Source organism: Oncorhynchus kisutch, linkage group LG13, assembly GCF_002021735.2.
Source record: "Oncorhynchus kisutch isolate 150728-3 linkage group LG13, Okis_V2, whole genome shotgun sequence".
Lineage (NCBI taxonomy): Eukaryota > Metazoa > Chordata > Actinopteri > Salmoniformes > Salmonidae > Oncorhynchus > Oncorhynchus kisutch.
This window is the reverse complement of record NC_034186.2, coordinates 43,823,923-43,843,769: the sequence shown is the minus strand read 5'-3', so window position 1 is coordinate 43,843,769 and position 19,847 is coordinate 43,823,923. Positions and strand designations below refer to the sequence as shown.

Genomic DNA, 19,847 nt, shown 5'->3' with positions numbered 1-19,847 from the left:
AGTGAGAAAGAGAGCGGGAGAGAGAGAGAGAGAGAGAGAGAGAGAGAAAGGAGTGAGAAAGAGCGAGAGAAAGAGAGAGAAAGGGGAAGGAGTGAAAAAGAGCGAGAGAGAGAGAAAGGGGAAGGAGTGAAAAAGAGCGAGAGAGAGAGAAAGGGGACGGAGTGAAAAAGAGCGAGAGAGAGCGAAAGGGGACGGAGTGAAAAAGAGCGAGAGAGAGCGAAAGGGGAAGGAGTGAGAGAGCGGGAGAGAGAGAAAGGGGAAGGAGAGAGAGAGAAAGGGGAAGCAGTGAGAGAGCGGGAGAGAGAGAGCGAGAGAGAGAGAGAGGAAGGAGTGAGAAAGAGAGCGGGAGAGAGAGAGAGAGAATGAGTGAGAAAGAGCGGGAGAAAGAAAGGGGAAGGAGTGAAAAAGAGCGAGAAAGGGGAAGGAGTGAGAGAGAGAAAGGGGAAGGAGTGAGAGAGAGAAAAGGGGAAGGAGTGAGAGAGCGGGAGAGAGAGAGAGAAAGGGGGAGGAGAGAGAAAGGGGAAGGAGTGAGAGAGAGAGAAAGGGGAAGGAGAGAGAGAGAGAAAGGGGAAGGAGTGAGAGAGCGGGAGAGAGAGAGAGAGGAAGGACTGAGAGAGAAAGGGAGCGGGAGAGAGAGAGAGAGAGAAGGAGTGAGAAAGGGAGCGAGAGAGAGAAAGGAGTGAGAAAGAGAGCGGGAGAGAGAGAGAGAGAAAGGAGTGACAAAGAGAGCGGGAGAGAGAGAGAGAGAAAGGAGTGAGAAAGAGCGGGAGAGAGAGAAAGGGGAAGGAGTGAGAGAGCGGGAGAGAGAGAGAGAAAGGGGAAGGAGTGAGAGAGAGAAAAAGGGGAAGGAGTGAGAGAGCGGGAGAGAGAGAAAGGGGGAGGAGAGAGAAAGGGGAAGGAGTGAGAGAGAGAGGAAAGGGGAAGGAGTGAGAGAGCGGGAGAGAGAGAAAGGGGAAGGAGTGAGAGAGCGGGAGAGAGAGAGAAAGGGGAAGCAGTGAGAGAGCGGGAGAGAGAGAGAGAAAGGGGAAGCAGTGAGAGAGCGGGAGAGAGAGAGAGAAAGGAGTGAGAAAGGGAGCGGGAGAGAGAGAGAAAGGAGGTGAGAAAGAGAGAGAGAGAGAAAGGGGACGGAGTGAAAAGAGCGAGAGAGAGAGAAAGGGGAAGGAGTGAAAAGAGCGAGAGAGAGCGAAAGGGGAAGGAGTGAGAGAGCGGGAGAGAGAGAGAGAAAGGGGAAGGAGTGAGAGAGAGAAAAAGGGGAAGGAGTGAGAGCGGGAGAGAGAGAGAGAAAGGGGGAGGAGAGAGAAAAGGGGAAGGAGTGAGAGAAAGGGGAAGGAGTGAGAGAGCGGGAGAGAGAGAGAGGAAGGAGTGAGAGCGGGAGAGAGAGAGAGAGAGAAAGGGGAATGAGTGAGAGAGAGAAAAAGGGGAAAGGAGTGAGAGAGCGGGAGAGAGAGAGAGAAAGGGGGAGGAGTGAGAGAGCGAGAAAGGGAAGGAGTGAGAGAGAGAGAAAGGGGAAGGAGTGAGAGAGCGGGAGAGAGAGAAAGGGAAGGAGTGAGAGAGCGGGAGAGAGAGAGAGAAAGGGGGAGGAGTGAGAGAGAGAGAGGGAGAGTGAGAAAGAGAAAAGGGGGAGGAGTGAGAGAGAGCGGGAGAGTGAGAAAGAAGCGGGTGAGAGATAGAGAGAAAGGAGTGAGAGAGAGAGAGAAAGGGGAAGGAGTGAGAGAGAGAAAAAGGGGAAGGAGTGAGAGAGCGGAGAGAGAGAGAGAAAGGGGGAGAAGAGAAAGGGGAAGGAGTGAGAGAGAGAAAGGGGAAGGAGTGAGAGAGCGGAGAGAGAGAGAAAGGGGGAGGAGAGAGAAAGGGAAGGAGTGAGAGAGCGAGAGGGGAAGGAGTGAGAGAGAGAGAAAGGGGAAGGAGTGAGAGAAAGGGGAAGGAGTGAGAGAGCGAGGAGAGAGAGGAAGGAGTGAGAAGCAGGAGAGAGAGAGAGAAAGGAGTGAGAAGGGAGAGCGAGAGAGAGAAAGGAGTGAGAAAGAGAGCGGGAGAGAGAGAGAGAGAGAAAGGAGTGAAAAAGAGCGAGAGAGCGAGAAAGGGGAAGGAGAGAGAGAGAGAGAGAGAAAGGGAGGAGTGAGAGAGCGGGAGGAGAGAGAAAGGAAGGAGTGAGAGAGCGGGAGAGAGAGAAAGGGGAAGGAGTGAGAGAGCGGGAGAGAGAGAAAGGGGAAGGAGTGAGAGAGCGGGAGAGAGAGAAAGGGGAGGAGTGAGAGAGCGGGAGAGAGAGAGAGAAAGGGGGAGGAGTGAGAGAGAGAGAGGGAGAGTGAGAAAGAGAAAGGGGGAGGAGTGAGAGAGAGCGGGAGAGAGAGAGAAAGGAGTGAGAAAGAGCGAGAGAGAGAAAGGGAAGGAGTGAAAAAGAGGCGAGAGAGAGAGAGAAAGGGAAGGAGTGAAAGAGCGAGAGAGAGAGAGAAAGGGGACGGAGTGAAAAGAGCGAGAGAGAGGAGAGAAAGGGGAAGGAGTGAAAAAGAGCGAGAGAGAGCGAGAAGGGGAAGGAGTGAGAGAGCGGGAGAAAAGGGAAAGGAGTGAGAGAGCGAAGAGAGAGAGAGAAAGGGGAAGTAGTGAGAGAGCGGGAAGAGAGAGAGAAAGGAGTGAGAAAGGGAGAGAGAGAGAAAAGGAGTGAGAAAAGAGAGCGGGAGAGAGAGAGAGAGAGAAAGGAGTGAGAAAGAGCGAGAGAAAGAGAGAGAAAGGGGAAGCAGTGAGAGAGCGGGAGAGAGAGAGAAAGGAGTGAGAAAGGAGAGGAGAGAGAAAGGAGTGAGAAAGGGAGAGAGAGAGAAAGGAGTGAGAAAGAGAGCGGGAGAGAGAGAGAGAGAAAGGAGTGAGAAAGAGCGAGAGAAAGAGAGAGAAAGGGGAAGGAGGTGAGAGAGCGGGAGAGAGAGAAAGGGGAAGGAGAGAGAGAGAAAGGGGAAGCAGTGAGAGAGCGGGAGAGAGAGAGCGGGAGAGAGAGAGAGGAAGGACTGAGAAAGAGAGCGGGAGAGAGAGAGAGAGAAATGAGTGAGAAAAGAGCGGGAGAAAGAAAGGGGAAGGAGTGAAAAGAGCGAGAAAGGGGAAGGAGTGAGGGAGAGAGAAAGGGGAAGGAGTGAGAGAGAGAAAAAGGGGAAGGAGTGAGAGAGCGGGAGAGATGAGAGAGAAAGGGGGAGGAGAGAGAAAGGGGAAGGAGTGAGAGAGAGAGAAAAGGGGAAGGAGTGAGAGAAAGAGAAAGGGGAAGGAAGGTTGAGCGAGCGGGAGAGAGAGAGAGAGAGGAAGGAGTGAGAGCGGGAGAGAGACGAGAAAGGGGAAGGAGTGAGAGAGAGAAAAGGGGAAGGAGTGAGAGAGCGGGAGAGAGAGAGAGGAAAGGGGGAGGAGAGAGAAAAGGGGAAGGAGAGAGAAAGGGAAGGAGTGAGAGAGCGAGAAAGGGGAAGGAGTGAGGAGAGAGAGAGAGAAAGGGGAAGGAGTGAGAGAGCGGGAGAGAGAGAGAGAGGAAAGGAGTGAGAGCAGGAGAGAGAGAGAAAGGAGTGAGAAAGGGAGCGAGAGAGAGAAAGGAGTGAGAAAGAGAGCAGGAGAGAGAGAGAGAGAGAGAGAGAAAGGAGTGAAAAAGAGCGAGGAGAGCGAGAAAGGGGAAGGAGAGAGAGAGAGAGAGCGAGAAAAGGGGAAGGAGTGAGAGAGCGGGAGAGAGAGAAAGGAGGAGTGAGAGAGCGGGAGAGAGAGAAAGGGGAAGGAGTGAGAGAGCGGGAGAGAGAGAAAAGGGGAAGGAGTGAGAGAGCGGGAGAGAGAGAAAGGGGAAGGAGTGAGAGAGCGGGAGAGAGAGAAAGGGGAAGGAGTGAGAGAGCGGGAGAGAGAGAGAAAGGGGAAGCAGTGAGAGAGCGGGAGAGAGAGAGAGAAAGGAGTGGAGAAAGGGAGAGAAGGAGTGAGAAGAGAGACAGAGAGAAAGGAGTGAGAAAGGAGAGCGGGAGAGAGAGAAAGGAGTGAGAAAGAGAGGGGAGAGAGAGAGAGAAAGGAGTGAGAAAGAGCGAGAGAGAGAAAGGGGAAGGAGTGAAAAAGAGAGAGAGAGAAAGGGGAAGAGTGAAAAAGAGCGAGAGAGAGAGAAAGGGGAAGGAGTGAGAGCGAGAGAGAGAGAGAAGGGGAAGTAGTGAGAGAGCGGGAGAGAAGAGAGAAAGGGAGAGAGAGAGAAAGGAGTGAGAAAGGGAGAGAGAGAGAAAGGAGTGAGAAAGAGAGCGGGAGAGAGAGAGAGAGAGAGAGAGAGAGAAAGGAGTGAGAAAGAGCGAGAGAAAGAGAGAGAAAGGGGAAGGAGTGAAAAAGAGCGAGAGAGAGAGAAAGGGGAAGCAGTGAGAGAGCGGGAGAGAGAGAGAAAGGAGTGAGAAAGGGAGAGAGAGAGAAAGGAGTGAGAAAGGGAGAGAGAGAGAAAGGAGTGAGAAAGAGAGCGGGAGAGAGAGAGAGAGAGAGAGAGAGAAAGGAGTGAGAAAGAGCGAGAGAAAGAGAGAGAAAGGGGAAGGAGTGAAAAAGAGCGAGAGAGAGAGAGAAAGGGGAAGGAGTGAAAAAGAGCGAGAGAGAGAGAAAGGGGACGGAGTGAAAAAGAACGAGAGAGAGCGAAAGGGGACGGAGTGAAAAAAGAGCGAGAGAGAGCGAAAAGGGGAAGGAGTGAGAGAGCGGGAGAGAGAGAAAGGGGAAGGAGAGAGAGAGAAAGGGGAAGCAGTGAGAGAGCGGGAGAGAGAGAGCGGGAGAGAGAGAGAGGAAGGAGTGAGAAAGAGAGCGGGAGAGAGAGAGAGAGAAATGAGTGGAGAAAGAGCGGGAGAAAGAAAGGGGAAGGAGTGAAAAAGAGCGAGAAAGGGGAAGGAGTGAGGGAGAGAGAAAGGGGAAGGAGTGAGAGAGAGAAAGGGGAAGGAGTGAGAGAGCGGGAGAGAGAGAGAGAAAGGGGAGGAGAGAGAAAGGGGAAGGAGTGAGAGAGAGAGAAAGGGGAAGGAGAGAGAGAGAGAAAGGGGAAGGAGTGAGAGCGGGAGAGAGAGAAAGAGGAAGGAGTGAGAGAGAAAGGGAGCGGGAGAGAGAGAGAGAGAGAGAGAGAGAGAGAAAGGGAGCGAGAGAGAGAAAGGAGTGACAAAGAGAGCGGGAGAGAGAGAGAGAAAGGGAGTGACAAAGAGAGCGGGAGAGAGAGAGAGAGAGAAAGGAGTGAGAAAGAGCGGGAGAGAGAGAGAAAGGGGAAGGAGTGAGAGAGCGGGAGAGAGAGAGAGAAAGGGGAAGGAGTGAGAGAGAGAAAAGGGGAAGGAGTGAGAGAGCGGGAGAGAGAGAGAGAAAGGGGGAGGAGAGAGAAAGGGGAAGGAGTGAGAGAGAGAAAGGGGAAGGAGTGAGAGAGCGGGAGGAGAGAGAGAAAGGGGGAGGAGAGAGAAAGGGGAAGGAGTGAGAGAGCGAGAAAGGGGAAGGAGTGAGAGAGAGAGAAAGGGGAAGGAGTGAGAGAAAGGGGAAGGAGTGAGAGAGCGGGAGAGAGAGGAAGGAGTGAGAGCAGGAGAGAGAGAGAAAGGAGTGAGAAAGGGAGCGAGAGAGAGAAAGGAGTGAGAAAGAGAGCGGGAGAGAGAGAGAGAGAAAGGAGTGAAAAAGAGCGAGAGAGCGAGAAAGGGGAAGGAGAGAGAGAGAGAGAGAGAAAGGGGAAGGAGTGAGAGAGCGGGAGAGAGAGAAAGGGGAAGGAGTGAGAGAGCGGGAGAGAGAGAAAGGGGAAGGAGTGAGAGAGCGGGGAGAGAGAGAAAGGGGAAGGAGTGAGAGAGCGGGAGAGAGAGGAAAGGGGAAGGAGTGAGAGAGCGGGAGAGAGAGAGAGAAAGGGGGAGGAGTGAGAGAGAGAGAGGGAGAGTGAGAAAGAGAAAGGGGGAGGAGTGAGAGAGAGCGGGAGAGAGAGAAAGGAGTGAGAAAGAGCGAGAGAGAGAAAGGGGAAGGAGTGAAAAAGAGCGAGAGAGAGAGGAGAAAGGGGAAGGAGTGAAAGAGCGAGAGAGAGAGAGAAAGGGGACGGAGTGAAAAAGAGCGAGAGAGAGAGAAAGGGGAAGGAGTGAAAAAGAGCGAGAGAGAGCGAAAGGGGAAGGAGTGAGAGAGCGGGAGAAAGGGGAAGGAGTGAGAGCGAGAGAGAGAGAGAAAGGGGAAGTAGTGAGAGAGCGGGAGAGAGAGAGAAAGGAGTGAGAAAGGGAGAGAGAGAGAAAGGAGTGAGAAAGAGAGCGGGAGAGGAGAGAGAGAGAGAAAGGAGTGAGAAAGAGCGAGAGAAAGAGAGAGAAAGGGGAAGCAGTGAGAGAGCGGGAGAGAGAGAGAAAGGAGTGAGAAAGGGAGAGAGAGAGAAAGGAGTGAGAAAGGGAGAGAGAGAGAAAGGAGTGAGAAAGAGAGCGGGAGAGAGAGAGAGAGAAAGGAGTGAGAAAGAGCGAGAGAAAGAGAGAGAAAGGGGAAGGAGTGAGAGAGCGGGAGAGAGAGAAAGGGGAAGGAGAGAGAGAGAAAGGGGAAGCAGTGAGAGAGCGGGAGAGAGAGAGAGGAAGGACTGAGAAAGAGAGCGGGGAGAGAGAGAGAGAGAAATGAGTGAGAAAGAGCGGGAGAAAGAAAGGGGAAGGAGTGAAAAAGAGCGAGAAAGGGGAAGGAGTGAGGGAGAGAGAAAGGGGAAGGAGTGAGAGAGAGAAAAGGGGAAGGAGTGAGAGAGCGGGAGAGAGAGAGAGAGAAAGGGGGAGGAGAGAGAAAGGGGAAGGAGTGAGGAGAGAGAAAGGGGAAGGAGTGAGAGAGCGGGAGAGAGAGAGAGAGGAAGGAGTGAGAGCGGGAGAGAGAGAGAAAGGGGAAGGAGTGAGAGAGAGAAAAAGGGGAAGGAGTGAGAGAGCGGGAGAGAGAGAGAGAAAGGGGGAGGAGAGAGAAAGGGGAAGGAGAGAGAAAGGGGAAGGAGTGAGAGAGCGAGAAAGGGGAAGGAGTGGAGAGAGAGAGAGAGAAAGGGGAAGGCTGTGAGAGAGCGGGAGAGAGAGAGAGAGGAAGGAGTGAGAGCAGGAGAGAGAGAGAAAGGAGTGAGAAAGGGAGCGAGAGAGAGAAAGGAGTGAGGAAAGAGAGCAGGAGAGAGAGAGAGAGAGAGAGAGAGAAAGGAGTGAAAAAGAGCGAGAGAGCGAGAAAGGGAAGGAGAGAGAGAGAGAGAGCGAGAAAGGGAAGGAGTGAGAGAGCGGGAGAGAGAGAAAGGGGAAGGAGTGAGAGAGCGGGAGAGAGAGAAAGGGGAAGGAGTGAGAGAGCGGGAGAGAGAGAAAGGGGAAGGAGTGAGAGAGGCGGGAGAGAGAGAAAGGGGAAGGAGTGAGAGAGCGGGAGAGAGAGAAAGGGGAAGGAGTGAGAGAGCGGGAGAGAGAGAGAAAGGGGGAGGAGTGAGAGAGAGAGCGGGAGAGTGAGAAAGAGAGCGGGAGAGAGAGAGAGAAAGGAGTGAGAAAGAGCGAGAGAGAGAAAGAGGAAGGAGTGAAAAAGAGCGAGAGAGAGAGAGAAAGGGGAAGGAGTGAAAGAGCGAGAGAGAGAGAGAAAGGGGACGGAGTGAAAAAGAGTGAGAGAGAGAAAGGGGAAGGAGTGAAAAAGAGCGAGAGAGAGCGAAAGGGGAAGGAGTGAGAGAGCGGGAGAAAAGGGAAGGAGTGAGAGCAGGAGAGAGAGAGAAGAAAGGGGAAGGGGTGAGAGAGCGGGAGAGAGAGAGGGAGAAAGGGGAAGGAGTGAGAGCAGGAGAGAGAGAGAGAAAGGGGAAGGGGTGAGAGTGCGGGAGAGAGAGGGAGAAAGGGGAAGGAGTGAGAGAGCGGGAGAGAGAGAGAGAAAGGGGAAGGAGTGAGAGAGCGGGAGAGAGAGAGAGAAAGGGGAAGGAGTGAGAGAGCGGGAGAGAAAGGGGAAGGAGTGAGAGAGATGGAGAGAGAGAAAGGGGAAGGAGTGAGAGAGCGGGAGAGAGAAAAAGGGGAAGGAGTGAGAGAGCGGGAGAGAGAGAAAGGGGAAGGAGTGAGAGCGGGAGAGAGAAAAAGGGGAAGGAGTGAGAGAGCGGGAGAGAGAGAGAAAGGGGAAGGAGTGAGAGACCGAGAGAGAGGGAGAAAGGGGAAGGAGTGAGAGACCGAGAGAGAGGGAGAAAGGGGAAGGAGTGAAAAAGAGAGCGAGAGAGAGGGAGAAAGGGGAAAGAGTGAGAAAGAGAGAGAGAAAGGGGAAGGAGTGAGAAAGAGCGGGAGAGAGAGAGAAAGGGGTGAGAAAGAGTGAGAGGGACCGCGAGAGATGGAAACAGCACAAACTAGAAAGAGAGAGAGAGGGAGAGATCGAGTCAGACACTGAGCGAGAAAGAGATGTGTGGAGGGAGGGGGTTAGTCGTCAACAGTAATTGCTGGGTGTCCTGGGTGGTGTGTGTGTGTGTGTGTAATCAGCGCTATGCAGCAGGGCTAGCCCAGTGCTGAGGCTCCTGGAGCTGGACTGATAAAGCTGCATTAGCATAAAGGCCTGGGATTATCTGGCCCAGTGCTCCAAACTGCCAGCCGGCTGCACGGAGCTGATAACCACACAGTGCATGGGCGGGTGTGCGCACACACGGCAGTATTTTCTACTGCACACACATACGGTACATAGAGAATGTATGTGCATACACACTCACACCCCCATTGATAAATACATACACATCATGGTCAAATAAAATTAAAGAATTTATGTTTGGAAAATGTATTTTTTTTGACATATCTGGAAATAAAATGGCATCATTGTCCCTTATTAGGGAATATGTCTTTGATGGATGTAAAATAATCTGCAATTAAAAAACAATGCGGACACATTGGGTGATCGGTGTCATTACGTTTGAAATCTGATACCTTATTTGGCCATATAAATATGAGTAGTGGGATGGGGTGGGGTGTTAGTGTGTTTGTGTGTGTGGACATGTGTGTGTGTGTGTGTGGACCAGAAGTCCCCACAAGAATAGTAAAACCAACAAAGATTTGACCAACTGGAGACATTTTGTTAGTCCCCACGAGGTCAAATGCTATTTCTAGGGGGTTTAGAGTTAAGGTCAGAATTAATGTTAGGTTTAGAATAAGGTCTAGGATTAGGAGCTTGGGTTAGGGTTTTGGGAAAATAGGATTTTGAATGGGACTGAATTGTGTCCATCCACAAGGTTAGCTGTAAAAGACTGTGTTTATATATGTCTACAGTCACCGGACAGTTTATTAGGTACAGCCATCTAGTACCTGGTTCGGATCCCTTTATGCCGCCTGAATTCTTCAGGGCATGGATTCTACATAGTGTCGGGAAACGTTCGTTGCTCAATTGGTATCAAGGGACCTAACGTGCGCCAGGAAAACATTCCCCACACCATTACACCATCAGCCTGTACCGTTGACACCAGGAAGGATAGGTCCACAGACTCATGCTGCTTACGCTAAATCCTGACTCTGCCATCAGCATGACGGAACAGGAATTCATCGGACCAGGCAATGTTTTTCCACTCCTCAGTTGTCCAGTGATACCGGGCCCACTAGAGCCACACTGATAGGAGTGGAACCCGGTGTGGTGGTCTGCTGCAATTTTTTTATTTAACCTTTATTTATCTAGGTCAGTTAAGAACAAATTCTTATTTACAATGACAGCCTACCCCGGCCAAACCTGGATGACACTGGGCATTGTGCGCTGCCCTATGGGACTCCCTATCACGGCTGGATGTGATGCAGCCTGGATTCGAACCAGGGACTGCAGTGATGCCTCTTGCACTGAGCTGCAGTGCCTTAGACTGCTGCGCCACTCGGGAGCCCTAAATAGCCCATCCGTGACAAGGACCAACGAGTTGTGCGTTCTGAGATGTCATTCTGCACATCACTGTTGTGTAGCACAGTTATTTGTCTGTTTGTTAGCTTGCACGATTCTTGCCATTCTCTTTCGACCTCTCTCATCAACAAGTTGTTTTCGTCCACAGGACTGCCACTGACGGGATGTTTTATGTTTGTTGCGCCATTCTCGGGCTAAACCCTAGACACGGTTGTGCGTGAAAAGCTCAGAAGTCCGGCCGTTTCTGAGATACTGGAACCGGTGCACTTAGCACCAACGATCATACCATCATACCACGCTTACATCATACCCACCCTGGCGCCATTGTGCACAAATGGATTTTGCCCCCCCTCACACGAAACACAATCACGACACACAGGTTAAAATATCAAAACAAACTCTGAACCAATAACATTAATTTGGGGACCGGTCGAAAAGTATTAAACATTTATGGCAATTTAGCTAGCTAGCTTGCACTTGCTAGCTAATTTGTCCTATTTAGCTAGCTTGCACTTGCTAGCTAATTTGTCCTATTTAGCTAGCTTGCACTTGCTAGCTAATTTGTCCTATTTAGCTAACTTGCACTTGCTAGCTAATTTGTCCTATTTAGCTAGCTTGCACTTGCTAGCTAATTTGTCCTATTTAGCTAGCTTGCACTTGCTAGCTAATTTGTCCTATTTAGCTAGCTTGCACTTGCTAGCTAATTTGTCCTATTTAGCTAGCTTGCACTTGCTAGCTAATTTGTCCTATTTAGCTAGCTTGCACTTGCTAGCTAATTTGTCCTATTTAGCTAGCTTGCACTTGCTAGCTAATTTGTCCTATTTAGCTAGCTTGCTGTTGCTAGCTAATTTGTCCTGGGATATAAACATTGAGTTGTTATCTTACCTGAAATACACAAGGTCCTCTACTCCGCCAATTAATCCACACATCAACCAAATCGTTTCTAGTCAGCTTTCCTCCTTCTAGGCTTTTTCTTCTCTTGACTTTATATTGCGATTGGCAACTTTCATAAATTAGGTGTATTACCGCCACTGACCTCGTTCGTCTGTCAGTCACCCACGTGGGTATAACCAATGAGGAGATGGCACGTGCTTCTATAAACCAATGAGGAGACGGGAGAGGCAGGACTTATGGTGCGATCTGCGTCACAAATAGAACTGACTTCTATTTTAGCCCTTGGCAACACAGACTCTCGTTGGCGTGCGCGAGCAGTGTGGGTACAATAATTTAATAATATAGATTTCAAAATGTATTTTGTGACGTGAGCGGTGTAGTAGCCTGTAACGCTCAAATAAACAGTAACTGAATGCCTCGATACCTACACGCCTGCTTTTCATAGCAAGCCACTGTCACGTGACTCAATGTCTGTAGGAGAAATCAATTTGTGAATGGGGTGGTGTACCTAATAAACTGAGTGTATGTGAGTGTATGTGTGTGTATGAGTTCCATGTGCATGCTTGCAGTGTGTGTGTGTGTGTGTGTGTGTGTGTGTGTGTGTTTGTTTCTCTACCTGGAGAATGATGCTGCCGTAGGCATTCTTCAGCATGGTGACCACATCCCCATGGGACAGGCCATCCAGAGACTGAGCATTGATACTCACGATCCGGTCTCCTACCTGAAGGACAAAAAACACACACACCATGGTGAGAGATTATAGACAGCAAGGGGATCGTAACACACTGACACACGCACCTTGAGCCTGTGTGTCTTGGCTGCCACCCCGTTGGCCTGGATCATAGCCACGAAGATGGGGATATCCCCAAGAGGACTGCCCTTCCCCCCAGCTATACTGATCCCCAACGCATCAGTAGGACCCTGAGAGAGAGGGAAGGAGAAGGGTGATTGGTCTGGTTGGAGACTCATCTTCTGATGATCACAGCAATCACTGTGAGCCGAACAGAAGAGGAGCTCTCTATTTACCCGGGTGATCTCCACAGTGCGCACACCCATCTCTGCTCCTATAACACAGAGAGAGGGACAGACGGGCATTACACAGGGAACTGACTGGTATCCAATCCCGGTCCTCAGAGCTCAGCACTCCAAAAGACCAAAAGTGCAGTACCAACGTTCAGACGGAGAGGCTAGGTTCCAATCCAGGAGAGCAAAGTGGTCCTCTACCTGCGCTCTTTGATGAGGTCATGCTCTCCGTCATGGGCTTCCTGGCGTTGTTGAGGAGCTGAGAGGTGGAGGGGGTGGAGTTTAACGGGGGGTGGGGCGTGGCGATTGTGCTGTTGGCAATCACGTGGCTCATCTGTTGAAGGGAGAGAGGGAGGGGAAACTGAGCTGTGATCCAGTCAGGAGAAAAAAAAAGAAAAAAAACACACACTGAGGCATGCTGCCCGGTGGCAGCGAGATTGTTTTGGGCAAGGTGAGCGAGTCACTGACACACAGCTGACACCAGAATGAGTCTGGTAAACGTCCAGCAGGCGGCCATTTTGGCTCCCATGCATGAGATGAATGGAGCGAGGAGGCGGTGGTGAGACAGTGGGTATTAATGACACAGCAGCCAGGGTGAGTCAGTGTGACGGAGCTTCTGCATGCAAGCTCCCAGGCAGCAGGGGTGAGAATGGCCGCACACACTCTCCTCCGGCGAGATCACACACACACACACACACACACACACACACACACACACACACACACACACACACACACACACACACACACACACACACACACACGCACACACGCACACACACACACACACACCTGGCTTCCCTGGGAGGTGTGTCTGGGAGAGATCCAGGAGACAGCCTTCAGTCGACCCAGCTCTAGGAGAACCACCCCCCTGGCGCACTGCAGAGGCACAGGTAACGCAACAGCAACAGCACGAAGCAGAGCAGCTAGGGACCAGGCCTTACAGAGTCTACAGCCACATCCTAGTTAACTGCTGGCTGATGCAGCCTGCTGGGATCTCCACGACAGAGGACAGGGCACACGCTTCAATCGTACAGGGTCTCCACTTCACAAGCCGCGTCCCAAAATGGTACCGTATTCCCTATATGGTGCACTATATAGGGAATAGGGGTACCATTTGGTACGCAGCCATAGTGCAATACTACGACAACAATACAACCCATTTAACGCCCAACTGCAGCCAGGATACCCACTCCAGGTCATAGACGGAAGCAAGAAGTTGAATACTACTATATACTTTGATAAGGGCGCTGGCAAAGGTATACACCACTGTAGCAACTGTCCACAAAGCACCCACTTTAAAAGGACTCCACAAAGTGCTCTACTGTAGCCAGAACCACCACTCCAGAAGGCCTCACCGCTGCAGCTAAAAGCACTTCTGAAGAGCACCGCAGGCTTTGACAATAACAGTACCAACAGTGACCCCTTGTGGTAGAAGGAAGGAGCGTTTGGTGGTTACGGACAGGCTGGGTATTGTCTTGGTCTGTGACGGTGAGAGGGATGTTCGTTTGTGTTATTTTTGAGGCAAGTATTAGCTGTTGTTATGGATTTTAGTTGGACTACTGTAGTTATTTGTTTTGCCTGTGACTATTATTCTTTGTTTTGTCTGACTGCAGTTGTGGTTTATTTGATCTGCAATTGCACAGTATTTGTTTGGTCTATAATGGCAGTTTTGTGTCTGCGTTGGGTACATCAAGTCTGTGTCTACAAGTCTGTGTCTACAAGTCTGTGTCTACAAGTCTGTGTCTACAAGTCTGTGTCTACAAGTCTGTGTCTACAAGTCTGTGTCTACAAGTCTGTGTCTACAAGTCTGTGTCTACAAGTCTGTGTCTACAAGTCTGTGTCTACAAGTCTGTGTCTACAAGTCTGTGTCTACAAGTCTGTGTCTACAAGTCTGTGTCTACAAGTCTGTGTCTACAAGTCTGTGTCTACAAGTCTGTGTCTACAAGTCTGTGTCTACAAGTCTGTGTCTACAAGTCTGTGTCTACAAGTCTGTGTCTACAAGTCTGTGTCTACAAGTCAAGTCTGTGTGGTTGTTTGTTGGTGTGATGTTGAGCCATAGGTCTAGCCCCTCCCCTTACCTTGAGAATGGCGGCCACCGTCTCCTGCGAGGCCTGCCTCATGTCATCGCCGTCGACAGAGAGGATCTGGTCCCCTTGCATCAGTCGGCCGTCCAGCTCGGCGGCGCCCCCTTTCACCACGTCCGAGATGAACACCCCCGTGCCGTTCCTACAGTGCACGCAGACCAACAGCCATCTGAACAGGTGCCGAGCCAATGTATTGCAAAAGAAGTCCAACAAACATTTTCCAGCTTTCAAATCCATCTGACATCGTAAGCCTGAGAAAATGCTGGTTAACCTTTCGTTGCCGTTTGACGGAGATCCTGTAGCTAACAAGCAAGAAGTGAGTGTGAATGGCTCCAGCAGTTCCTCGTTACGCGTTTTGCTAGTTAACATTACACTTCCTGATAGGGGTGAAACTCCTGCAGCGGAGACACACGGACGTCACATCCCAACTCTCCACCCTCCTCCCCAAGTGTGCATTTGCATAAATCCCTTCATGGATTTAAAAGCTTCTGATTGGTGTAAGCATTGGCTTGAGGGAGTTTCCACCACTGTTAAATCTAAGATGGGGAGTGTGCAAATGCGGAAGTGCACAATTTGTGAGAAATCAGGAGAGTGGGGACGCAGCCCGTGTGTCAGAGTAGCAACTGTACCTCTTGCCGACGATACTGAGGCCCAGGCCGCGGCCGGCCTTCTTCTGCAGTTCCACACTGAACACGTCCAGGTTCTCTTCGTCGCGGTACTGCGCCTCGTCCCGTAGCACCGTCAGACGCACCTTGGCCGGGGTCTGCCGCAGGGCTGTGATGGCGTCTTCGTGGGCCGCGCTACGCAGGTCCATGCCATTCACCTGGATGGGCGTACACATACACATGTACACTGGTGTAACTCAGTTTCTCTGGTCGGAGTTCTCCCACCTATATACAGAATTTAGCTGCTATTTATAATCTTAAAAAATAAAATACATTTGCACATAAAATAGCCTAACAATTAAGAAAAAAAGTACTCGGCTTGAGGATAAATACAGCCACTGTTTAACTCAGCGGGTTTTGTCTTGCAAATAGCCGACACAAATGGGATGCAACATTCAAGGTCCATTTGATGAAATCAAATGGAAATCCAACTTGAGACTCCCCTGAAGTCCTCCTTTTTGGGTGCAAATGTTTTCACCACGGCCTGCAGGTCTAGCAGTTTTCTACACGGAGTATATGACTTTTTGGAGAGTTACTGTCAAAATGATTTATTTAAAATAAATAAAAAACATAGACCATTGATGACACGGGCACCCAGAGCTCGTGGTCCTCCCCGCCTTGCAGGGGCTGCCCGGTACTCACTCAACTACTCCTTTATCTCAGTGCAAGCCAGTAGAGGGAGACGTTGTCTTAGTTTAGTGCACTGGGGAGCACGACACTACCATGTGCATTGATGGAAAAGGTGCAGTGAGGTCTGATTATTCCATTTTGCTCTCTGTTGCACAGCTAACAGACTTGTTAGAGGTGTGACGAAGGGAGAGAGAAATAGAGGAGAGAAAGAGGATAGATAGAGAGATAGAGAGACTAACCTCCAGGATCTGATCTCCAGCCCAGAGTCGTCCATCGCGTGCCGCCGCCCCCTCCTCATATACCTCATGGATCACTATGGCATCCTAGATAGAGTCCGAGACAGAGGGGGATAGAGAGAGCGAGCGAGAGGTAGAAGGAGAGAAAAGAGGGGATATGACAGTGAATAGGACATTAGGACTGCTTATGGTGACTAATAGACCCAACCACTCACACCTGCCTAAACCGCTCTCATTGACAGCACCTTCAAACATAAGCAATTTATATGAACCCTCAACAGCGATTCATCAGAGAGCGTGAGCTCCACCCACAAAACATCCACAGAAAAACAGCAGCTTGATTTTTGCAAAAACATTAGGAAGACTTCCACTTCTACTGCAAACTGAAAGAATGCCATGCACATTCTGGGTGCAACCAATCCAACAAAGGTTCATACAAGCAGAGAGCATTTATGGAGAACTGTCTCTGACCAGAGTGAACCCTTAACAAAACCGTCCCAAAAACACAACATTGAAATTCACACCAAATTTAGACTGCTGGAGGAGAATAATAAGAAAACCTCACTTCCCCAATAGTTGATTTAGGTTAAAGGTCAGAGAAAGATGGAATGCGATTGAACATTGGAAGGAGACTTCACCTTCAGGCCTTTCCACACTGTATGTCGGATTCAGCCTCTTACGGTTATTTTGTCACACTGTGCGATGTTACCACATTTAAATCTTGATGTCAACCTGGCCAAATGGTACAATTAGCTTTAGTTTTGGTGTCGTCACATTCTGCGATTGCCTTGCGGGACTACGGCAACCGACGTAGGCTGCGCCAACTGCAGCGGTGTGTTTGATCTGCGCATGTGCCGACACCAGCAGCGCAAGCCTCTCTCCTATGATTATGTGCGAAATAGTTGTCACATAGAAACTTTGTCTTGTTAGACAAGGTGTGACAAAAGAAAGAAAGAACTTATATATTGATTTTCTGCATTCATCAAGGTAGCTTGATTTCATATGTGTCACTTAACCAAGATTAACAGGGGATTCGTGCTTCTTGCAAAGCATGTAAATGTTAAAATCAAACTATTACATGAATCATACTACTCACAATAGGCTAATCATATTATTTTGTATGGATACTCAGTGCCCATGTTCCTATTGGTCAGTCACCGGGATCGGCTCGTAACACCAGCCACACTACACGATAAAGCAGCATTTCCCAAACTCAGTCCTGGGGACACCAATGGGTGCACGTTTTGGTTTTTGCCCTAACATTACACAGCTAATTCAAATGATTAAAGCTTGATGCTTAGTTGATTATATGAATCAGCTGAGTTTGGGAAAGATTACTGACACTCAGAACTTTGTCGGAGCCGACGAAGGCCAGCATCCAAGAGTCGCCTCTTCACCGTTGACGTTGAGACTGGTGTTTTGCAGGTACTATTTAATTAAGCTGCCAGTTGAGGACTTGTGAGGCGCCTTTTTCTCAAACTAGACACTCCAATGTACTTGTCCTCTTGCTCAGTTGTGCACCGGGGCCTCCCACTCCTCTTTCTATTCTGGTTAGAGCCAGTTTGCGCTGTTCTGTGAAGGGAGTAGTCCACAGCGTTGTACGAGATCTTCAGTTTCTTGGCAATTTCTCACATGAAATAGCCTTCATTTCTCAGAACAAGAATAGACTGATGAGTTTCAGAAGAAAGGGCTTTGTTTCTGGCCATTTTGAGCGGTTTCCAGCTACAATAGTCATTTACAACATTAACAATTTCTACACTGTATTTCTGATCAATTTTATGTTATTTAAATAAGTTAACATATGGGTTAAATGGAATAGTAACTGAAATATGGACACCGACTGTAGGCCTATAACATGTAACATAATATATTAATAACTCCTGCAGAATGATGCATTTCTTGCAGTAAAATTATAGAACAAATGTTAATTGTGTCTTAGGAACAGGAGTGGAGAAATAGGATTTCTTTCAGCAGCTCTTGAGAATTTGCGAACGCACGCGTTATGTGTCATCTTTGCACTGTTATGCAAGCGGAAGGTATTTCAACCACATAAAATATCAGCCCGGTCTGATAGACTAGACTCTGAAATTAGTATGATTTGAAGGGTTTGGTATGGTTACATAAGACAAAAGGTGACTTAAGGAAACCTCTTAGATGTAAGCTGCATTGTTCTGGTACCGGTTCCGACCAACAATAAATAAACAAAACTATTTTTCTTCTTTAGTATTATAGCTACGATTCTTATTGTTGTTGCTTTCATATTTTGTTGTGTATCACTTCGGCAACATTGACCTTGTCATTCATGCCATTAAAGCATATTGAATATGTGTGTGTGTGTGTGAGAGAGTGTGTGAGTGAGTGAGTGAGAGACCGAGCGAGAAACAGAGCGAATCAAAGCTAGGCTATATGACTAACTGGACTGAAAGCCTCTGGAAAGATCACTCGAAACAAAGTGAATGCTTCTCTCAATGCTCATCCTTGGGCAAATCGGCTATAGAACATTCAATTAAATAGCAGGCGACTCCTTTGTTCTGCGGTGGTCTGAGGCTGCTGCTGTGTGTTCCCAGAACACTAAGGAGAATGGCAGTGAGAAAGAGAGAGAGAGAGAGAGCTAGACCACTATCTGTAGTGTCTTTCTCACCTCTGGCTGAGACAATGCGCCGTAACTTTTAAAAAAACGAACAGAAATTGACTACAACAGACTGGGTAAAAAGCAAATCAATTAAAAGTTGACACTTTATTTGAATAAAGGCAGACCTTGGCTCGTGTCATGCCGTTTCATTAGCCCATATCAAATTCCAATGTCAAGCTCACGTCCGTCTTGGTGACCGTTGTTGCCGGTTGACGTAGAAACCAGTCGCACACCCCTGAGTAGAGTTAGTCATCTTACCAGCTGTGTATCTTTGCCCCCTACGATGCTGAGGCCCAGGCCAGAGCGACCCTTGGCGATCTCTATGACTATCTCTTGGCCTGGAACGATAGGACACGTGGCTGGGTCTACTGGAGAGAGGAAAGATGGAGATAGAGAGAGATTCTGTAATAAAACGTCACGGCAAACAGAGTTGCTATTTTTGTTGGACGGCGTCATATTTCTAAGGAATTTAAAACAGATGTTGACTTACAAGGTGTTGCACAGAGAATTTAATATGAGACAGTTGAGTAAAAGGCTCAGGCCTATACTGTGAATGGACTGCTAGTTGTGAGTGTGACTCCAGGGAGGGGGAGGTTAGGAAGGGTAGAGGGGGGATCCATACCTTTGCTGCAGTACTCAAAGTCTGGACCGGTGCAGGAGGCGGCAGGGGGGGACACAAGCCCACCGTCCACAGCGCTCACCATTGGCACCTTACTGGAGCTCTGCGAGACCTTGGACAGGTTGGCAGTCTACGCAGAACAGAAGTCGTAGTCAATATTTTACGAGATCTTTGCCCAGACAACGAGTTGTGAATAACTGAATAATGCATTTTACCGTTCAATTTTAAACACGAGTTGTCTGATACTATGAGCTCGTTCTGCCAGTGCCCTACATGCAGTGCTGTGGAATGCCCTACATTGCCTCGTGTATAATAGGTTACCCAAATCCACTGTCATGCTCACCTGCTCCAGGAGGGCCTTGGCATCCGGCACAGGCATGCTCTCCGAAGACTCCGCCCCTTTCTCAGAGGCCTTGAGCTTCTGCAGAGAGCACATATAAGTACATGCATGAATACACACACACTAGGGTCACGGGATTGAATTGACTCGTGCCCTATGTCTTTATGTATGTATGTTATGCCTGGAAAGTATATTTAGATAGGGGTGCTGAAGTGTCTGTCTGGTGTTCATGCTTGACTTTTAAGTTGCTCAACTAATTCGGTAAAGAAGTCAGTAACAAAAAGTCAGCTGCAAAAGTCTGCACACTGAGGCTCACAGAGCTGGTCGAGACGTGTAGGGTGCAAAGAGGAAGTGTCACAGGGGCTTCCTGTCAGCTGACCTTGGAGGCGGTCTCTCCCTCTCGGAGGCTCTTGAGTGTTACTTCTCTGGAGATGAGCTCTGTAGCTGTGCTCCCACTGGAGACGACACTGGACTGCCCCTGTGTGTGTGTGTGGTGTGAGTGAGGTGTGGTGTGTGGTGTGTGTGTGTGAGAGAGAGGTCCAAGCCACAAAACGATCACCACACTGGCACACATTTTTACGAAAAAGACAGATGGAACACTAAAAAAAACACTTTTTTTTTGCAAGGAAAACAATCAATCGTTCGGTGTCTAATTAACACGACCCAGGACAGGTAAGAATGTGGGGAGTGGAGCCTCTTACCTTGCTGATGGAGATGGAGGCCTCCAGGGGGCCCCTGCAGAGGACCAGGCTCTCTGGAGGTTGGGGCTTCTCTGTGGGGGCCAAGGCTGATACCGCTGCTGCTGCTGGTGGTGTGGGGGGAGGAGCCTGGGACAATGATAATCATAATGATGGTTATGGTGATGATACATGGGGGGAATAAACACATTCAAAAGTAGAAAGTTGTCAACTGCACTGTCATTTCTTCCAATTGAATAACAGTCCATGTCTTCAGGTAAGTGC

At 49.4% G+C, this 19,847-nt stretch overlaps 1 protein-coding gene across 7 annotated transcripts in view; it reads right to left on the bottom strand.

Moving 5' to 3' along the window:
• patj (PATJ crumbs cell polarity complex component) overlaps positions 1–19,847 on the bottom strand; it is a 184,424-nt gene that overhangs the window by 8,774 nt on the left and 155,803 nt on the right. For 4 of the 7 annotated variants that reach the window (XM_020498563.2, XM_020498567.2, XM_020498566.2 and 1 more), the window contains 13 exons: positions 19,587–19,712; positions 19,265–19,363; positions 18,889–18,966; positions 18,549–18,675; positions 18,185–18,294; positions 15,298–15,381; positions 14,393–14,586; positions 13,758–13,905; positions 12,469–12,555; positions 11,878–12,010; positions 11,680–11,717; positions 11,452–11,574; positions 11,270–11,374 (listed from right to left, as the gene is read on the bottom strand). In XM_020498563.2, coding sequence (XP_020354152.2) covers positions 11,270–11,374; positions 11,452–11,574; positions 11,680–11,717; positions 11,878–12,010; positions 12,469–12,555; positions 13,758–13,905; positions 14,393–14,586; positions 15,298–15,381; positions 18,185–18,294; positions 18,549–18,675; positions 18,889–18,966; positions 19,265–19,363; positions 19,587–19,712 — 1,452 coding nt within the window. The remainder of the gene's footprint in view (positions 1–11,269; positions 11,375–11,451; positions 11,575–11,679; positions 11,718–11,877; positions 12,011–12,468; positions 12,556–13,757; positions 13,906–14,392; positions 14,587–15,297; positions 15,382–18,184; positions 18,295–18,548; positions 18,676–18,888; positions 18,967–19,264; positions 19,364–19,586; positions 19,713–19,847) is intronic. The other 3 variants (XM_020498565.2, XM_020498568.2, XM_031786332.1) reach the window with 3 other exon arrangements.